Consider the following 21,237-nt stretch of genomic DNA (forward strand, 5'->3'; position numbering starts at 1 on the left):
AGAACTAAATTCCATTTAAAATTTTACCGTTAACTGAATGATAAATTATTACATGCTCAAGTTAAAATTCAAACACCCGAACTTATTTATGTAGACTAATGAACTATGCTTTTTATCTTTTGTACTTAAAGTCGAAAGTCGAAACGTCTTTACCTTATATTTTATATAATATCAATCATCATCATTAACTCGTCTAATCCACCTCAATCAAATTTTACCCCAAAATAAATGTGATTGTATCTTCTTGTTACAAGTGAATACATGCTTTCTCGTGATATAGTATCAAAATTACAATAAGAGAATTAAATTTAATGAAAAAGTTAATGCTAATGCTCAAGGAACAAGCAGTTAACTATGGTGATCTGAACATAATATATAGTATCAAAGTACAAACAATGGTTGACAGATTGAGTGCCCTTTGTGTGTGCTAGTGCTCCTCCAAAAGATTATAGACATTGTGAACACACACTCACGAGTACACTAGAGCATAAAAATGAGCATGAAACAGATCACATTTTTTGAGATATATTACTCGGATCAATTGGTAAATTTGAAATAATCATATCCCTATATATACAACAAACCTAAGAACTGTGCCAGGGAAGTGCACAATCCAAGATGGGGTGATTGGTGATCAACAGGGTTAGCAGTCAACCAAGCTAATTAGGGAAAAATCCCTACAACCCATTTTCTTCAAAAAAACAATGCCCCTCATCAGCCTCCTTTCAATCCAACGGCAAGAACAAAAACAGCATCTTTATGCCATTCATGCGATGATTCTCGACAACCGAGAACCCGCTGTCACGAGGGGCTCCATCATACACTTTGAACTGATGATAAAAATCCTGTTAATCAACTGTCATCATCAACGGGACCAACGTATGTAAGATCTGTCCGTCTCACCCTTACAGCCCCTTTAAGCCAGCTGGCAGCTTTAATATTGGCAGGGTCACCGGTTCCTATGCTCACAGTATTACTTGCAGAAGGGCAAGATCCGGCACCATCTTCTAGAAGTGTCCAAGGATCAACTTCCAAATCATTATTATCTTGCTGTTGTTTTGACTTCCCTGATGCATTAGTTGCAATCCTTGATAACGGAACCGGATTCCTCTGTGGGGCAGTTGAAGGATTCATAAAGCTGGGTTGCAGGCAAGCAAGAGCAGATGGTGGAATAGGGGGTGGCTGGCACGAGAAAGAGCATCGCAGAGAGGGGAAGAATACAGGCATCGCTGCCTGGATATGCCACCGGATGGTGTCAGGCACTTGCATGCGGTCCAAGTCATTCTGTATTAGACAATATAAAACATTAGACAACATTCAATGATGTCATCAACACAAAAATGATTATTCAAGAAGACAAAAGCAGTGTAATACTGGAGTCACCAAAACCAAAAGCTATACAACATCCATAGGTTGAAAGGCCAAACCTGCAAAGTCTCCAATAAGTCTCGGTCAACTCCAGAAAAATCTCTCGTAGGTTCATTGATTGTCTTCAAACCAGGTTTAAGCCGAAGCCAACTCGGAGGATGAGTACTCAACAATCCATGCAAAACCAACAACAAACGATCAAATAAACCCTCAGCAGAAGAGTCTAGAGTTGCGCCAGCAGCTGCTTCAGTAGATGAATCCACCTCCCTCTTCAGCAGCGAACTTTCTTCATGGACAAGCCGGCTACCAAGCAGACGAAGGATTACGGAAGCAAGTGAATGTCTCATGTTCCGCACAGATGGCTCCCTGCAATATTAAACATGTGAAACTCCTCAATTGCCTCTATCATTGAGTATTAGAAGTTCCAACTATCATCCTCAACAATTAAAGCAAATTTCTAGCAGCATATATATCCTTAGTTTCAATTTACAAATTGATTTATTCGACTCATTTGTAGCACTGTAATTCAATTATTAAATATAGACAACTAAATCCATGAATGGCAGTCTCTTGGGCACATGAATAGTAGATAACTTAAAAAAGGATCTCAATGCCATTTTCTCCGTTTCTCCCAGTCGAGAACATGAATGGCTAGTCTTCCCCCCAAGTAGGTAACACTACTAAATAGGTAATCAAGAAATATACCATTCATTCAAGTCAAGATAAACAACTCTAAACACAACAAAATATACTCTTAACTACCTGTCAGTGCAAAGGATAGGAAGAAATCTCAAGAGCAGCTGCAGACGCAATGACATAGAAGCTCGTAGAGCCGAAGCAGACGGAGGAGAAGAATCTGTTACAACTACCTGTCGTCTAGCTAATCCAGGGCTACCACCTTTCATAGCTTTGCGGCTTACTTTGTTTGTCTGACCTTCTATTCCAGGGGAAGTACTTCCCACTGGCTTGCTTACCCCGCGTGTAACAGCAGCTATTTGTTGCTCTATATTATTTAACTGTTTAATCAAATCACTTGCAAAGGAATTGCAGGATTCGTCGGAGCCTTGATCTATACAAGGAAGAATTAACTCAATAAGAGCCTTCTCAGTCACATGCTGCTGGTCCCCACCAGTGCCTTCACAATCAGATGCTTGAGAGGACCCTTTTAGGCCTTTTTTCGAATCCATGCCGTCTTCAACAACTTCTCCTTCTTCAAGACCTGTGGTATCAAACTTCTTATCCCCCTTGACAGTCACTGGATCTGTAGACGAACTACACCAACCCCATGGCTCCCAAAATTGAGCCTTAACAGAAAGCCCTTTACCCTCGGCAATATTTTGCAGCCTTTGTCTAATGGTCTTCCTACCAAATAGTACATCCTGGCCTCCAAGGAACCATTTAGCTTGCAACAACATCGAATCCTCTAGGGACCTACCAAAAAGATGAACCAACTCCGAGAAAAGGGGAGCAGCATCAGGTCTAACCAGCAATCTTGTGAGAAGTATTTCAATAAAATTGTTTTCATTCTCGGAAGCAGCAGCAGCAGCAGCAGCTTTCTCAGCGCTAGGCGAGGTCATCTGTATAGCATCAGCTATGGACCCGTCATGTGCCTCCAGTTTTTCGATAAGGGCTTGTTCATTCAAAAGCAACCTGAGCGCAACCCACTGCCAGTGAAATTTGGCAGGTTGCAAGGTATCCAAAACATGAACAAGCTTATCTTGAAGCTTAGATTCATCAGAAATCCGGCTCCCTTCATCCTTTGTATACAAATTTTGGGGCAGCTTACAGTCAATCATGGCATTCAGAAAAATCCTAGAACGAAGAGGAGCAAATGCCCTGGATTTTAAATGCATATCGGAGCCATTCACCTCTAGCAAGTTTGCAAATTCAGCATCGCTTGCATCCACAGCCATAAGGTCATAAAGACCTTGACAGTCTCTAAAGCATACATCTCGGAAAGGCAAATGCTTTATTGCATCAGTTATGGCAACTGTTAGAGACTGATAAAGTTGATTAATGTCTTCACGGGTTGCAACATTAGCACTCAAAATAAATGGTCGCCACTTGACAAAGGCGAATATTGAATAGGCAGGCGGAAAGACCAAACTTACAGGCAGCATGCGCTGCATCCTTGAAAGTGCTATAATAGATGGTTCCCCGAGGAGTTCCACCACTAATCCTTCACACATGGTTCTGCAGTTTCCAACAAGCAATCTAAACCAGTGGACATGAACCTCAATTGAACTATCTGCCTTAAAAGACCCAACAGACCGCGCATTTCCATTTGAATTGGACCTCGTACTTCTTGCAAATTGTACAACATCCAATCCCTCCTTTAATCTGAGGATAGATACCATTCTCTCCAAGCTGGTAACACCATGTATAATGGCACCGACAACAAGTGCAGAAACAGCAGCAGCAATTTTTGTTGGTCTTGAAACCATAACTTTATTGGAGTTGCTTCCCACATCGTTTGGAGTAGTGCTGCCAGTATCATGGGAATCGGGGGAGATTTGAAACTGAGCTCGAGATGCTTTACTAGGAGCAAAAACGCCAGCAAGAGCATTAGACGCTTCCGTAGCAAGAGCAATCTCAAATACACGACTGTGGCGTTCTCCCAAGACTTCCTTAAGCAGGCACAGACAGGTTATATGCATTCGGAGTATACATTTGGCATAGTTCAAAGAACTTGTTGCCAACGTTGTATTCGAATGATTATTGCCAGGTGAAAAATCAGGCATCTTTGCTAATGTTGGACCAACACTGCCAACAATGGCAGAAATGGCAGAAGAGACTAACGATGGATCACCTTCTTGTGCAGCACCTGGCGTCTGCCTAATGCAGTCAATGAGGCCCATGACTATTTGCTGAGCGATTTGATATCCATTATCCCATTTTTCTAAAGCAGGACCTTTTGGTGTACCAGAAGCAAAGGCCTTCCTATCTTTTCCAAAGAGATAGTGAAATGCTTCTTCAACACTACGCTGCACTATGTCCCTCATGCCTGAGCCTACTCTCGAAGGTAACCGACCACCACTTATCTTCTGACGGAAAAAGTCATCAGGGTCCTCAACTCCAGATGGAACTAACCCTAACTCCCCATCCACTGACCGTTCAAGTTCAGAGGAAAGTCTTGCATCACAAGTAGTCTTAAAAGTTTTATCCCATTCGATAACACTAGCCACACTGCTGTATTTCTTCAATAAATACCGAGCAAATGCCAAGACTCCTGAACCTGAAATCCTTCCATTAGATGCTATAATAGCAGCAGCACGATGCATTGCAGATGTCAGTGTGTCGGGAATAAGGTCTGCTGCAACAAGAATGTTCTCGTACCTGTATAGCAAGCAATGTGGAAAAAGAAAGTTAATTTTTATAAAACTAAGAAATAAAAAATTGGAAAGAAACTGTCAACCAGAAGCATAAAGATCAAAATCAGATATTTTCAGCACCTTCTCAGTGATGATATCAGAAAAGCCTCTCCCACATCACAAACTTGGTTTTCCACATTCCTTGGCAGCATCATAACATTTCTTCCACTATGAATTGTAGAATTTGAGCTATTGGGAACCTTTGGCAGCAACCAGAGGAGGAACTTCACAGTTGCTACCAAATCATCAGAGTTATCCATCAAATAAAGCATTGCAGAAAGTTCATCCTCACCAAGTTTCCACCGTATTGAGCTTCTATCATCAGCTGTAGGAAAGGGCCTGCCAAACTGACCAACTTTGCCAACATTCTTTTCGGTCTCTTCAACCGACTGCCTAACAACCATAATTAACCAAAATGCTACTGCCCTTTTCTCAACAAAGCGTAGCTGCTTTAGTGATTTGCCAACGGAAACAATATCCCCACACTGGCTTGTTCGGATGCTATCAGCCGGTCTCATATTATCTCCATCCGTACCTGTTCTATGGTGAGGGCAGCTTACCTTATTATCACAAACATGACTAGTTGATGCCCCCTGGCTACCCTCGATTCTTGAAGCAGCCAGTTGAGCAAGACTCTGCGTCTTTCGCACATTCTTCTGACGACTCTTTGTAACCTGTTTGGTTGACTTTGGAGGTTGATCAACTTTGGGAGGCTCTGAGGATTTCAACCCCTTCTTCACCCACCATGTATCGTCATCATCAGAAAGAACTAGAGCAAATGAGCTTCTTTCATCGCTCAACTTTTGTCTCTTTGCTTTTCTACATTCTTCACACCCAGGTGTAGCCTCCACTTGATCAATCTTGCTGTTAGGCAAGATAGGTCTTCTAACACTGCCTTCGGATTCATCACTTGCTGTAGTGTTCAAATTAGCAATACTACTTGGTAGCTGTAACAAGGCCATAATGGCTCCTTTCAGTTCGTCAATGCTAACACCATCTTTTGCATTTTTAGAAGATGCGGATTTAGAAAGAGTAGTTTTAGATGGATCAGTTGACGTTGTAACAGTAGAAGCCCCACTCTTTACAGAAGCTGGATGTCCTTTCCGCTTGATGGCAGATATATTGGCACTGCTAGCATCATCTTGCTTCCCACTTGAAGGAACACGAAGTATGAGGCGGCGTTCATTCAAGTAAGTTTGCAAGGCCTCATCAAGCTGCGGCCCTTCAACAATCCCCGAATCCTGCAAAGCATCACGAATAAAATGCCCAGGAAGTTGCTTTAAGATGCAATAGTGTCTCTTTCGTCGCTCCAGGTCAGCCAAATTTGCATTCAAATCCATTATGCCACTTACTATCAGCTGACGTACATACGCCAATGGGTTAAGTATGCCCGCACGTATGAGTTCCACCATAAATAGATGAAGCCGTTTAAGCCCTTCTCCTTTGTGCACTACATGCTGATCAATCCAACAAACTATAATATCATGGAGTGGACCAGGGCTTTCAAACATAACTGAAAAACTGTTACTTTTTGAACTAGATTTTACTTTGGAGACATTTCCCACATAACCTTGATTATGCCTCTGATTTGAACATTTCTCTAAATAACTGACTCTATGACTGCTTCCATTCATTTGTCTTGGTGAAATCTTCATATCCTTCATCTTCATGTTTAAAAGTCTAACTGCCATATGTACTTGGGATAGATCTCTTCTGCCAGTGAACTTGATGTCACAAGGAGGACTAGCACTAAAATCCCTGAATTCACATGTTGCCCACTCAGAGAGGAAAAACACTGAATAAACAAGTGATGTACTTACAGTCCCAAACCACTTCAGTGATAACCGTAAGCACGGGCTAACTCTACCAACCCAACTTTCCGATACAGTTCCATCACAGGGATCTTCAAAAAGAAATGTATATGCTCCACGTAAATCACCAAGCACAAGAGATTTATCCAAGGCATTTGCAACTTTGGCCAGACAATGACCTGCATAGCCTGGGCTTGCGGCCTTAGCAAGATCTTCGGCATGTTTCTGAATGCATGAAATAATATGACCGAAATCATCTGAACTATTTTTTACCTTCCCTGAAACTTCATTTAGTTTTAGTGCAAAACTCCCATCATTGATTGAATGTGAAACCACCGAGGATGGCAAAGGAAAGCAATCCAATGCAACGAAAGTATCTGGCACTGCAAGTACTAAATACCGTATCATCTCAATCAGAGCATAAGTTGTATAAGCCCGCCGAGAATTATCTACTAGATCTGATCCACCGGGAGCAGGATCACGAATAACACGAAGTGCTATTCCAGCCAGAGTGCGCACATAAGTTTGAGAAAGAACAACAGTTTCTAAAAAGCCATATATAATAGGCAATAACAGTTGCCAGACCTCCAGCCGTTCTTTTTCCTGGAAGGCACAGAAATGAGAAAATTAAAACCTGAAACCAAAATCAGCATATATAGAATTTGTTAAAATAGAAGATAGAAAATGTAAACCACCTGTACTTGATTCAAAACCCAATCAATGACAAGAGAAGGAAGAAGTAGCCCCTCAGAATTATGCCATTGAAGTAGCCGAACAATATACCACCATCTAAAATGTAAGGATGGCTCTTCACCATCAGAAATAGATAGTAACGGATCATTTTTGTGCTGTAGTGATCCAGCATAAGACATTTGTGGTGATCGCTCTTTATTATGAGTAGAATGAGATGCATTTTTTGAGAAAAACTCGTCCAAAAGAGATTGCAAGTAATTGATAACATCTTTGGTCCAAACCTCAGAACGAGCCAGCTGAATTTTGTCAGCAGCCCCAGAAGAAATACTACCAGAACCAGGTCGAACCTGCAAAGTTCAAACATAATGTACCTTCAAATATTAAAAGGTAACCGCAAATCAGATAGATAAATATACCAAAATTGAAGAATCTTACCTGATTGAGATAAGTAACCTTTATAAACCAGGTGGCCCTCAGCAATGGAACATTATTCTTTATAAGAACCTCTAAAAGGGATGTTCTCTTATAACCATGAGGAACATGGTCAGCCAAAGAGCGTAACCTCTTATGCGGTTGAGATAATCCCTATAACAAAACTTTAATTGAGTTACTGAAGTACCAGCAATAGTAAATATATTTAAAGATTTTTAGAGGCATATCAACCCATCAGCTGGACAACAAAAATCCTAAGAAATTGGCAATAGGAAATTACATAACAACATCTCTGCTATTCATTAATAGCTATGGCCTGTAAGTATCTTTCAGTAAATAAATACAATCCAGATTCCACCATGATTTCCATACCCTACATCCAGCTGGATTACCATTCTTTGAAAAAATTAAGACCAATTTCAGTAGGAACAAATAGATGGACCATACTACAAGACTTGCAAAAAGAGGAAAGCAGCGTGAGCTAGACACTAGCCAAGTATACCTCAATCCATTTCTTCCGGAAGTCTTCACCACATGGCCTTAATTCAGGATAAACACCAGACTTGGCAAGTTGTGATCCTGAGAGGGGCACGCCATATACTTGTCCAGCCTGCCAAAGTAAGCACAATGATGTGGATCAAATACATGCACGAAATCCAAAATAACAAGAGAACTGACAACAATGGAATTATCATAAAAGCAGAATGTTTAGAAAGGATAAAATGCAAAAAAGACACAGTTAAGGTTACCTTTCTCTTTTGAGCACGAGATTCATTGATGGCCCTAAGATGTTTTCTAATAGCCTGGAAAAAAGATGAAAGATACAAGAGTTAACCTGAATCTAAAAAGGCTTCAAATGAAAGAATGAATACAAAAAATAGAAAGTGGACGTTGTGCTGTAAATTCAGAGAAACCAAAATAAACAGAGTGGAAATGAATATCTAATGAACACTAGAGGAAAGGGATTCACCTCCTTGCAATTAAAGACAACTGTCTTGTTAAAAGTTTGAACCTGGGATAGTGAGATTTCTCTAGCTTCCTGAGGCACACACACAAAATAGTGAACATTGTATACTTATCCTACTCCTGGTAGCTGGGACCATGAGTGAAAAATAATAAATAAAAACATAATCAAATTTGGTATGAACAAAACAGCAGAACATAATGATGCACCTCAAGTCCCTCAACCGTTTCTTTATATCCAGATAGAAGATATTCCCTTGTTAGAGTCTCCTCAGGGCAATTTGGCGTTTGGGGGTGAAAATCTGGCGGTCCAAGCCTGAGAAGAAAATTATTTAATTTTAATTACACAACAATAAAAAAAGCTTTCAGGTAATGCTTTGGGTAAATAAACAAAAGCAATATAGAAAGAATTGGAAAATGTTGTACATGCAAAATTTCTATATGTAACAATTAATAGGTAAATTCAACCCATAAAATAGCAGTATAGCACAGTATGACACTATTATTTATAACCCAAAGTAAGCAATATTTAAGCAATGAGCTATTAGGTTCATGAAGTACCTAGAATTCAACGATTCTTTATCACACTTTAACTTATATGGGGCTAACTGTGGTTGTCGCCTGCAAATAGAACAGTTGGTTCAGAATGATTAACAGCATCAGAATTGTAATTTATATTAAAAAAACTATAAACCATGATAAAAAAAAAAAAAAAAAAAAAACTCAACAGAAAAAAGAGAACAAAGAGATCAAACCACCCTCAATAGAAGAAGAGCTGCTATTCCAAGTATTCTAGAAATTTATAATAAAATTAAATGGCCAATCCTAATTTGTAATTTCAAATTCTAATTTATGTAGATTCAATAACCAAGAATGCTTTTACCAATAACTAAATATGTGATAACTAATTGAAAAATAAATAATTGTAAGGTTTGCAGATTAGAGAAAGAAATCAAATTTAAAAAAGAAAAGATATCTGGCTTAAACACCTTAAAAATTCTTTTCCTTAGTTAAAGTCAATATTTCCAGGTAAATAATTATTTAACTATTTCTATAAAATTAAGTATATTAATATTTCACTCAGAAGACAACAAATTTGACTTTTAAAATAAGATGCAGGTTTGACCATTATACAGAATAAACATAATCTATTGCAAAGTTTTGAACTGTGTTATCATTAAATCAACTTCGTTTGGAACTAATACTATCACTGCTGCAAACATGCAAACACAGATATACACATTATTATAGCCTGTCATCTACATAAAAGAAAACATCCAAGCAGAGCATCAAACTTGCAATGTGATATTAATGGAACAACGTCGAGAGAAAAATTCTCTTACCTTGAATTCAAAGGGAAGTTAGCTGGCAAAGTAGATGAATCAGATCTTCCACCATCTCTAGCAGATGGCCCACCTATTGCACTGTTATTAACTGCACTAGTGCAGCTGCCAGCATGATACCTTTGCATTTCCCCCAACTATAACCGGCATACTGCCCCAAGCATCATACCACTACAAGTAGCTGTAATTAGCTAAACTGCATATAAAAAAATGTCATCTAAGTCATTTCCAATCAATGCCAATCAAGCAAACAAGAAAAACATGTCAGAAGAAGAATGACGGATAACAAGATGTTTAATTGAAAAAGGGATTGGCACATAGTTTTCAGGATTAGTGGAGTTCCTACAGCTGCTAAGGATGGGATATAAATCAACTCCAGTCTGCAGAATGCAGTCAAAATGCTAGACACAAAACATAATCTAGAAAAATAAAAGAACACACAATCATAAATTCCTACAACAAATCCAATTTTCACTCCAGCTGCTGGAGGAAGGAAAAGTTTTATTTATTATGTAGATACCTATATTCCTTAATCCTTCTAAGAAAATGCACACACAGCCAAGTTAGAAATCTTTAAATATATCCCTCCAAAGCACTTTCTCCACCATTTCAAATGTCAACATGCCAACAACGATATCATTAAATAAGTGAATAACAACCGTTAGACCCTGAAATAGTGATGAGAAAGTGGTATCTCTGATATAGTTTAAATACCGTTATGTAATGATGTGGCGTCTAACAATTAAATCATAAAGTTCCCATTAAAACTTCTCTAGAAAAGAATTCCACTGAAAACACGAAATGGAAAATTGTATCTATATAAAGTGCTACTACTAGCACTTCAAACTACAATATGAACTTCGTGGCAAATCATTTTGGAGCAGCCACGATTATAAACTCCAAAACCATATCTTAGGACTTCGGTAATAAATTACAAAGAGACAGACAGAGAGTTCCACAAACAATTCAAACAAACCAAACCAGTTCCGATCCATAAGTTCAAAACTCAAAGCAGAAAGAGAAAACAGAAAACATTGTTTTTTTTTTTTCCTAACAGTTCAGTTTCTCATTAGCTCCGAATATCTAGCTCATATTACTGCGGCACCGAAACTCCTTCAAATGCAAGGACAAAACCCACAAGCTCAATCACCTAAAAATCCTAACTTCACCACAAATCCAAGCTGAATTCTACATGGAGCTGAACATCTAATTTCAGAAACCCTAGAATCAAACCTAATGCAACAAAAAGCTTCGAAATTTGAACTACTAACCAAGATCTAAAGCTAGGGTTTTGGGCGGGGTCCAAATCTCGATTTTTTCAAAATTAATTTTTCTCTATTTTCTTCACCTCAAACTTAAGAACCAAATTGCGGGGTCGAAAATTGGGTCCCGGGAGCTAGGGTTTTCGATTGGGAATCCCGAAAAGCATGGATTTTTGGGAAAATTGGGAAACGGGGTTTGAAGAATCAGAAAAAGGGGAAAAAGAGTTGAGGGCATACCTGAGAAGAAGGGAAAATCTTCGAACTGGATGATTAAAGCGCCGAAGAGAGAGAAAGTATGAGAGAGAAACAAAAACAAGAAGAATGGTTCGAAGCTTTGACTCTCGAGATTTTTTTTTTTTTTGGGTGATGATGATGACGATGAGCCGCTGCTATTGTTGCTTCCTCTGATAGGAATAAAGGGGTGAAGAGGAAGGGATCTACAATAATAATTATTATTATTATTAAATTATTATAATATTAGTATTGTTGTTATTAATTTATTAATTTTCATCATCTTTTTTCCCATCTATGCATCTTGTACAATTTTGCCCCTTTTGCTTGATTTTATTACATCTATCTTTGCTTTAAATGGAAAATTAATTAGGGGTAAAATGGTAAAATAAATCTGCATAAGCAATTTATTAGTACAAGGCACTAACAGTGGCAGTGAGCTTCACTTGTCTGATTCAAACAAAAGCATGTATTAAGCTCTGGAAAAATAATGGTCTTAATGACTATTTATTTTTTCAAAATATATTTTTTATTTTATTATTATTAAAAATTCCATATGATAAAAAATAAATAAAATATGATTTTACTAAGTAGTATCCTAAACACAGTCATTAACAAGCTCACAAAAGTATGATCTCCAGAGTTGAAAGTAAATTTTTTTTACCAATAACTATGTTAATAGTATATTTCTTATATAATAACTATTAATTATTTGTCAAATTTATAATGTGTTTAACTATGGTAATTATTGTTTTTAAAAATGACAAGTTCAAATGATTAGTTAAAAAATGATTAAATGAATAATTTGAACCCCCTATAATTGGCAATTGACAATTAAGCTTTCAGTGCATGCCATTAGATATGAAACACTAGAACCGTCAGTGTTGGTTCTGAAGACGAAGTTAATATTGTCACTTTTATGAAATAAACTGCATTGGATGTTGATTGTTGATGCAAAAACTTGAGTTACTCTTATGTTATTATTATTATTTTCTTCCTAAAAGTAGAATTTTTGTTGGCCTGACATGGTGGTGAATCTTATTGTGAATCAATATAAGATATGGTCATATATAATATTTGGACATGCATCTACCTTTCAATGAAACCTTAGCTTCCAATTTAAAGGGAAAGAAAGAAACATTTGATTTCCAAAACAAGGCATGTTTCATACTTGGTTGAGTGCAACATCTCATTCTTGTTAAGTTTTTTTTTGTTTGTGGTTTTTGTTATCAAGTTGTGAGAAGTGGATAGGAGCCAATTTTAGTAATCATCTTGATTAGCAAGCTAAGTTTAAGGGAACATCCTAAAATGCAACATAATAACATGAGTGGAGTTCAAAGGATATTAAGGAATAAGGACTTGTTTGGTGAATTTCTAAAAGAAAATATTTTTTCGAGTTTTCTTTTTTTAAAGAGTAAAGTATCGTTTTTGTCCCCAACGTTTGGGGTAAATTCTATTTGTGTCTCTAACGTTTAAATCGTCATATTTGTATCCCTAACGTTTGTAAAAGTGATTCAATGTTATCCTCATGTCAATTACACATCATGAACGCTTTAGTTTGAGTTTTAAAAATCTTTTTTTGAAGTTAGAATACAAATGTCTGGGATAGAATCGATGATCCACTCCGAAAAATAACTCATCAAAAGTTGAAACTAATTCCTACAACATTTACATAATTCACTTTTCTAAGGAGATAATTGAATCTAAACATAAAGAGGGGATATAATATTAAAATCAAACACATCCAAATAAGACCTAATTGATAATGAATACATCCAAGTGAGAATAATTGAAAAATATAATCTGATTTGTTAGTATAATTGATAGTAGGATAACATTAAATCACTTTTAAAAACGTTAGGGATACAAATAGTATGATTTAAATGTTAGGGACACAAATAGGACTTACCCAAACGTTGGGGACAAAAACGATATTTTATTCTTTTTTAAAAGATCTTATAAAAAGTAAAAGTAATTTTATGTTTGGATATCTCATACAAAAGGATTTTTTTATCTATTAATTATGTTTGGATATAACAATATAAAAGTATTTTTTTGTTTATTTATTACATGAAAAAATATCTTTTTTAAAGAAAAAAATCTTTTAAAAAAAGATGTAAATTACAACTTTTTAAAAAAAGATATTTTTTATTTTTCTAATATTTTTATTTTTATTATTAGAAATTTGTCAAACACGTTAAAAAAATTATTAAAAAATATTTTTTTATTAAAATAATAACACCTAAATAAGCACTAAAAAATTTTTTGTATTAATTTCTTTTTTTACCAAATTAAGGAATTCTCTTTCACTAATGTGATATTGGACCCTATGAAATTAACTAATTTGGCATTACTATATTGTATCCAATAAAAAAAAATATTGAACGACTAGATATAGTGAAAGAAATTAATACATTTTTAAGACTAAAAAAAATTAATCCTAAAGCTAGTAGAAAGTTTCAAGTTCTAGAGCCACTTTAATTATATTGATGACCAAATTTTTGACTTTGCTCAATACATTGTACTTGATTATCTCCCATGATAACTCTTGTTGACAACATGTTTTGTCAGGAAACAAAAGATACTAATTTAGAATTATTAGGCAACTCATTAGTCAAAACCCTTGTAACTAAAGAATGTGCAATGTCTTAAGATTCAAGATGTACTCAATAGGTACACAATAGTAATTAATTATTGGGTTTAATTACTATGCATTAACACTTTTAAAATAATGAATAATTGAGTTAAGTATTTTTATTGGTATGACAAAATTTAATTATATGCACATATAAAAAAATAAATAAATAATGTTACATGTACACTAAAATCAGCTACTAAAATCAACTACTAATATAAAATACATGTTGAAATATAAATACATATTAAAAATAAATTAAACTACACATATATTTATACACCAATATATTTGTAACTGATTTTAATATACAAATAGCATTTTTGAAAAAAAAATATATTGATACTATATACCAGTTAAATCCAATATAATTTGAGTTATGTATAATAGTTTTGAATTATTTTAAGTTTTAATACCAAAACTAGTGTGTTTACATCCTATAGAAACCATAGCTAAAAATTACCATTTCTAATTCTTTCTAACAAGAAGCCTATAAACTACTCATCATACATTTTTTGCATTTAACTTAATAGGTTTAGCAAAATGTATTTCCATTTTGGTTTTCATTCATATTTAAAAGAAAAGGGTCACCAAACATTTCTTGCAAGGCCATTATGTAATTTAGGACATTGTCTGGGTAAAAAATAACATAATGCCTTAGGCACATAGTGGCATATGGCTTCATTGAAAATAACATGTAAAAATGTATTAAAAAAAGGAAAAGTATAAGGAACCAAAAGCTTATCAGCCAAAAACTAAACAAAATTATATTAATAATTAATTAATTAACTAAACCTAATTAAAACCTATAAAAACCTTCTTCTTTTCTCTCACATTAACTTATCCACCTCCAACAATCACAAATTCGAAAAATATATAAAAGAACATCCATTTAATATGAAAAAGAAACATTCTGATACTTAGTAGAAGAAACATCCATATATATTAATTCGTAGAGATTTTGAATTCATCCAAAGGTATTTGGCTGGGTTTTGACTGATATGCTTTTGGTTCCTAGCTTTACTCTTAAAAAAAATGGACTATATAATTTTCTTTCTTTCTTTGCTTTTTTGATAAAAAAGGATTGGACCATTCAATCCTTATGCTGCTGCAGGGTTTAATTCAATGCTGGAATGGATCCATCTGTTTTCTGTGCCCACATTTTGAATACCTCTCATCCCTTCCTTTTCATGTGACAAATGGGAAAACAATCCACTCATTCTCTCTCTTTATCCCCCACACAATGACACATGTATTATATTATGCTTGTTGTGACTTGTGAATAATAATGGTACAGTCAAGAACGAATATATAAATTCTTTTCTCAGAGAATAAGGTTATTTGCATGGACCTATGATTCTGAAAATTGGATTGCACATTCAACCCAAGACATCATTAACGATTCAATCAAAATATAATTCAATTGAGAAGTTAAATTTATGGATATGAGTTTTACATAATGGTTTACAAAATTCATAATAAGTTCAATACGAGAAGCATAAGTTCTAATATATAGAAATAAAAATTAGAGAAAATTTCATTTTTTTGGCCAAGAATTTTTTTTGGTAATTAGAGATTAAACAAAAGAAAAAATAAATAAATGTGGACGAGCCAGCTAAGCCAAGGTCATAGGAGCAAAGTCTTTTTGCAACGGTTAGATACGATTAAATTGGATAAATAATTTATGTATTATTGAGAGTATTTTAATTGTCTAAAATTATATAATATAAAAAAGTATTTATAAGTGTTAAGAGAATCGAAATAATAAAAACGTAATATCTTATAATAAATATTCAGATATGCTAAATAATGCTAATTAATACTAATTAGCAACTAACCATCCCATTTGATCAAAATCTCATTGGTAGTTGCAAATTTGGTCATATAATCCGTAATGCAGTTGGGATTCCTTTGTATCAAATTAATTTCCACTTTCAATCTCCATTTCATAACATTCAAAATCTTGCTTATCAAGTCGTGATGTGTGCTTTGACCAGCAATATTTTTGTCGGTAATAAGAATATAGGCTTTTGGACAATTGGTTTTACGGATAACATTTTAACATTTCACTTTTTATGTTAAGATTAAGTCTTTAGGAATGAGAATGAGTAGAATAAGATAAGGTTTTGACTCTATTCTAATTCTGTAGAGTGATTTTTTTTTTAAATTCTACCATATTCTATCTACAAATTGAGAATTTCTCAATTCTACTCTTACTCACACCTTAAAATTCTAAACCCTACCCTACCCGATCTTATTCGTAGAAAAATAAAAAAAATTTAAGCAAATATAAAATTCAATCATTCCAAATTTTATACATATTAATAAAATAGAAAATAAAAACTAAGTTCAACTTAAAATTTAAAATAATAAAATCTTGAAATCTAACATAAAATTACAAATAATATGATCATCAATTTGTTTAGTCGTTATTTTAAATTTTTATAAAAGAAATATTGTGAATTCAACACTCATTTTCTTCACTACATACATAACTTTTATATATATATATATATTATATAATATATTAGAGGTGCAGGTAGAATAAAATAGGGTATACCCTGAACCCGTACCCTACCCTACCCAGTGGATAGGGTAAACAACCCTACCCGAATAGATTGGTCCGGGTTGGATACCCATGGATAAGGTATAGATTGTCGGCCTTACTTCTAAATCGCACAAAGTTCACTATAAAGCATAGACCTCAACCAAGCACTCCAACAATTAAGCAAGACACAACCAAAACTAATCATATATCCAAAACTACTATCATCACAATTCACCTTGATCGATTTTGGACAGGAGATCATATTAAAATAAAAAAAAAAGAAGGAGTATAAGTCTATTGAAAGGTGTCAATTTTATGTAGTTCTTTAACCGAAGAGTGAATAAGAAATATCACTTTATCAATACTCCACAGATCATTTGAATTAAAGATGTTATTATTTCACTCTCGTCAAATCTACCAAAAAAATCCGTCAAGAACAACAACTCGTGACTTTTCTTCCCTTGAAGAATCCAAGACAAGATAATGTCACAAGTTAAATTGAAGTGTAATCTATGTCAAACCGAACTTTTTTTTGGACAATCCCATAAACAACAAAGAATAGTTTTCAGTCTTAGACGACAGTAAAGACAGAGATTAGAGTTAGACATACCTCACTTGAAGAGAAAATCAGAAGTAGAAATGACATCATAAAGACAAAATTAGAGGAGCATCTTGAATTTCTTAGAAACTTTTGATGATTTCTATATCAAAAGTCAATCACCACAATCCTCCCGATCATAACGTGTTTTACAAAGCCATAAATATCCATAGCTCAAAGAATAAATCTTAGAAGAAGAGTATGTCCAAAACCAATAAGCACATTTCCCAAAATGATTATCTGGAGTGTAGATGAAAATGCGTTGTTTAATATCAAGGGATATATATGAATATAAAGATCATCCAAATTCCATTGCCCATGCCCCATTGTCCCACACATACTCACTGCAAGTAAAGCACCTTATTTGCCAAAGGATACTCTGCCTACCACTCATAAAACCATAAAACTTGTTCTAGAGAACTAGTATTCCAACTGAAACCATATTGCAACCATTTTTAAGCTTTGCAAATACTCTTCCAGCTCATAGATGCGTCCTAGGTAAGAGTAAGCTCCCTCTTTTAGGAGCAAAGCTTTCAAGCCTGTTTCTATTCCACAGAAAAGATAGAGAAGAAGTCCGAACGCACGCCATTATTAATCTAATAGTAGCTATTGTTGAGAATAATGTTATAAAAAGAAAAAATAATTACAATATAAAAATCTTAAAAAAAAAAATAGCGTCATACAAGAAGAGAATAATAATATTAATAGTGTTGTTATTGGTGTTGATGGTAATACAAGAGATAACAATGATAATAAAATATAATTACAGAATTGAAGTAATAGAAATAGAAGTTATAATATAATGATGACAAAAATGGTAGTAATAATAGTGATAGTAGTTGATCTTATTATTGGAAAGAATTTTGTAAGATTTAAAATTATCATAAATTTATAAATAAAACTCTTATAATATTAATTTTTATTACTATTTAACGAATGTTTTAGTAAAAGAATTGTATTATTCCAAAATAATTTTATTAATGGTCAAAATGTCTTTTTTCTTTTTTATAAATATCTCTGTTAAAAAATAAACAGGTACTGAGTTGAATATTTATTCTAAAATTTGTAAATTTGTGTTTATTTGTCTTCTTGAATTTTTATCGATTAGTTTTACTTTTACATAATATGACCAAGTTATATTTGAAGCATCTGTTTGACGATTAAATATAGTTACTTTTTTGGAAACAAAAGATTTAATAGATTTTTACATAGTTTCATCCATATTTTTTGGATTTGTAAACTATCATTTCTCCATTTTCAATATTTTTAAAATTTATTTTTGGAAATATACTCTTTTGTTTGTTATGTTATAATTTTTACAATAACCTTAATCAGATATATAATTTATACATCTTAAAAATTTTTGAAGTTGTTTTCGATCTTCTATTTTTATTTGAAAATAGTACATTTAGCTGTAATTTTAGTTTTATATTGTGAAAAAAAATCAGTTCAGAAAATTCACTTTAATTTCTTGTTTAACTCTTTTTTTTAAATATATATAGTCATGCTACACATCCATGTAATTTTGTATTCAAGTTCATCCAAATTAGCTTAACACTAAAAAAATCCAATATTATTAAATGAAACGTGAAATACACGTGCCTAACACATACGAAATCGCTCTTGCCCAACGCTTTTTCTCTTATTCTTCTTCTCACGTTCGTTTACGCATAGAGTGTATTCTGTATTCTTCTTCGTCTTCTTCTTTTTCGCGTTTCTTCTTCTTCACGTGTTTTCTCCTTATCGTAATTCTTTTGTTGTTGTTGTTGCTGTATTTTTTTGTCTTTTTCTCTTTCTCTTTCTGGTGAAGAAGCAGTAGAAAGTGAAGAAGAAGAGTTTTGAATTGTGTAGAACAGAAATGAACCGAACATGTTATTATGGTGAAACAATTGTATAGTACTAAATGAATGGAACATTATCCATTATATAAATTCAAACTCGAACATCTTTCTACATAATGAACCGAACACGTACTCGTCGTGAAATAATTGTATAGTATTGAGTGAACGAAACATAATCCATTATAAAATCAAATTCGAATAACTTTCTGCATAATGAACCGAAACACGTACTCATGGTAAAACAATTGTATAGTATTGAGTGAACGAAACATAATCCATTATATGAAATTAAATTCGAACAGCTTTCTGCATAATGAACCGAACGCGTACTCATGGTGAAACAATTGTATAGTATCGAGTGAACGAAACATAATCCATTATATAAAATCAAATTCAAACAGCTCTGCCTACAATTTATAGATTATCAATTCAATTCAGTACACCTCCGTTCATTCAATTCAAATTCAATTCAATTTAAATTAACAATTGCATTCCATTCAATTCGATTCAAAATTGAATAATTCAAACTTCGTTAGTTTGATTCGTTTCAGAAGAAGAATAGGAAGAAGATAAATACAATATAACCAGATCGAAAGAAGAAAACGAGAAGATGAACGGACCAGAGGAAAACGATGAAAGCAATGTATATCAAAAAGGAAGAACGCGAAGAAAAGACGCAAACAGAGAAAAAGGTTTACATTGCAGCAGAAGCTTTATATTGAGCAAAGTTTTAAGTTACAGCACGTTATATGTAGCGCGTGTATGACAAACGAATGAGGGGGGGAAGAGAGCGCGTTTGACTAATATTACTTGGATAATTTGGATACATTTTTTATAGGGTAAAAAACCATATTAAGCCAAATGAGTGGAAAAATAACGTAAATACGCCAAAGCAAAAATCGTTTCATCAATAAGCCAGACCGCATTTTTATATAATTCGAACCAGCTTGGTTCGAACTCAAAATGGTAGTAATTCGAACCAGGGTGGTTCGAATTAGAGGTTGTTATTTCAACGTAATTCGAACCAAGGTGGTTCGAACTTCACTCACACATAATTCGAACTAGGCTAGTTCGAACTACTACCATTGCAAAGCATGTAATTCGAACCAAGCTGGTTCGAATTACTCTCCTTCATAAATCGAACCAAGGTGGTTCGAATTACTCTTGATTCGGCTATATAAGGAGTTCGAATCACCCTCATTCGAACTCTTATTCCTCCCCCCTACCCAACAAAATCTCAGAGAAAACGACCGAGATTCTCTCCGAATAATAGCTGAACGGAATACTCTGCTCATTGGGGACGATCCGGCACGGTTATATCGGTTGGACGGAGTCGCTCATATAGCCGGGGTCATCGAGGAGGAGGTTAGTACGGAAATATTTTTTATTCTAGCGGTATTTGTGCCTTAGTGGTTTTGCATGTGGGTTAGATGGTGGTTTATGTTAGTGGTTTATGTTAGTGGTTTATGTAGGTGGTTTATGTTAGTAGTTTAAGTTAGTGGTTTATGCTAGTGGTTTAAGTTAATGGTTTCTGTTGGTGGTTTATGTTAGTGGTTTTGCATGTGGGTTAGATGGTGGTTTATGTTAGTGGTTTATGTTAGTGGTTTATGTAGGTGGGTAATGTTAGTAGTTTTTGTTAGTGGTTTATGCTAGTGGTTTAAGTTAGTGGTTTCTGTTAGTGGTTTCTGTTGGTGGTTTATGTTGGTGGTTTGTGTTAGCGGTTTTTGCGAGTGGTTTATGCAAACGGTTTATGTTAGTGGTTTAGGGTAGGTGATTCTCGTTAGGCTGGTTTATTTATGCGGTTTAGTTGTGCGGTCTATGGATTTGTTTTCTTATTATGGTTATCTTTCATGTAATGTTATGCGGTCTTATTTAGCAGAATGGTATGTTGATGATTTATGATGCTGCTTATGGTTGTGGTTGGATTTCAAGCCGGTTCTAACTGAGCGTTTCATTTTGTGAGCAGCCCCAGCGATGCATTAGGAGCATGCGGCGGCAGCAGGGCATGCGACTTGATGACAGATACGTTCCGTACTTGCAGATGGCAGGTCTATACCATCTTGCAAGGCTGAACGACCGATGGTTCCGGCTAGACGAGGCTCTTGTCAGTGCTTTCGTAGAGCGATGGCGTCCAGAGACGC

General features: G+C 34.7%; 1 protein-coding gene across 1 annotated transcript; it reads right to left on the bottom strand.

The window, feature by feature from the left end:
• Positions 1-343: 343 nt before the first annotated feature.
• On the bottom strand, positions 344-11,664 carry LOC130961262 (mediator of RNA polymerase II transcription subunit 12). Its single transcript, XM_057887030.1, has 13 exons — positions 11,481-11,664; positions 9,982-10,177; positions 9,200-9,259; positions 8,849-8,954; positions 8,646-8,714; positions 8,425-8,478; positions 8,178-8,285; positions 7,679-7,828; positions 7,246-7,590; positions 4,821-7,153; positions 2,131-4,704; positions 1,428-1,734; positions 344-1,284 (listed from the first exon to the last, which is right to left on the bottom strand). Exons 2-13 carry the CDS (start codon positions 10,107-10,109, stop codon positions 853-855), a joined length of 6,666 nt encoding a protein of 2,221 aa, XP_057743013.1. The 5' UTR covers positions 10,110-10,177; positions 11,481-11,664; the 3' UTR covers positions 344-852.
• Positions 11,665-21,237: the final 9,573 nt, after the last annotated feature.

The sequence above is a fragment of the Arachis stenosperma genome, chromosome 2 (assembly GCF_014773155.1).
Source record: "Arachis stenosperma cultivar V10309 chromosome 2, arast.V10309.gnm1.PFL2, whole genome shotgun sequence".
In the NCBI taxonomy this organism is placed as follows: Eukaryota; Viridiplantae; Streptophyta; class Magnoliopsida; order Fabales; family Fabaceae; genus Arachis; species Arachis stenosperma.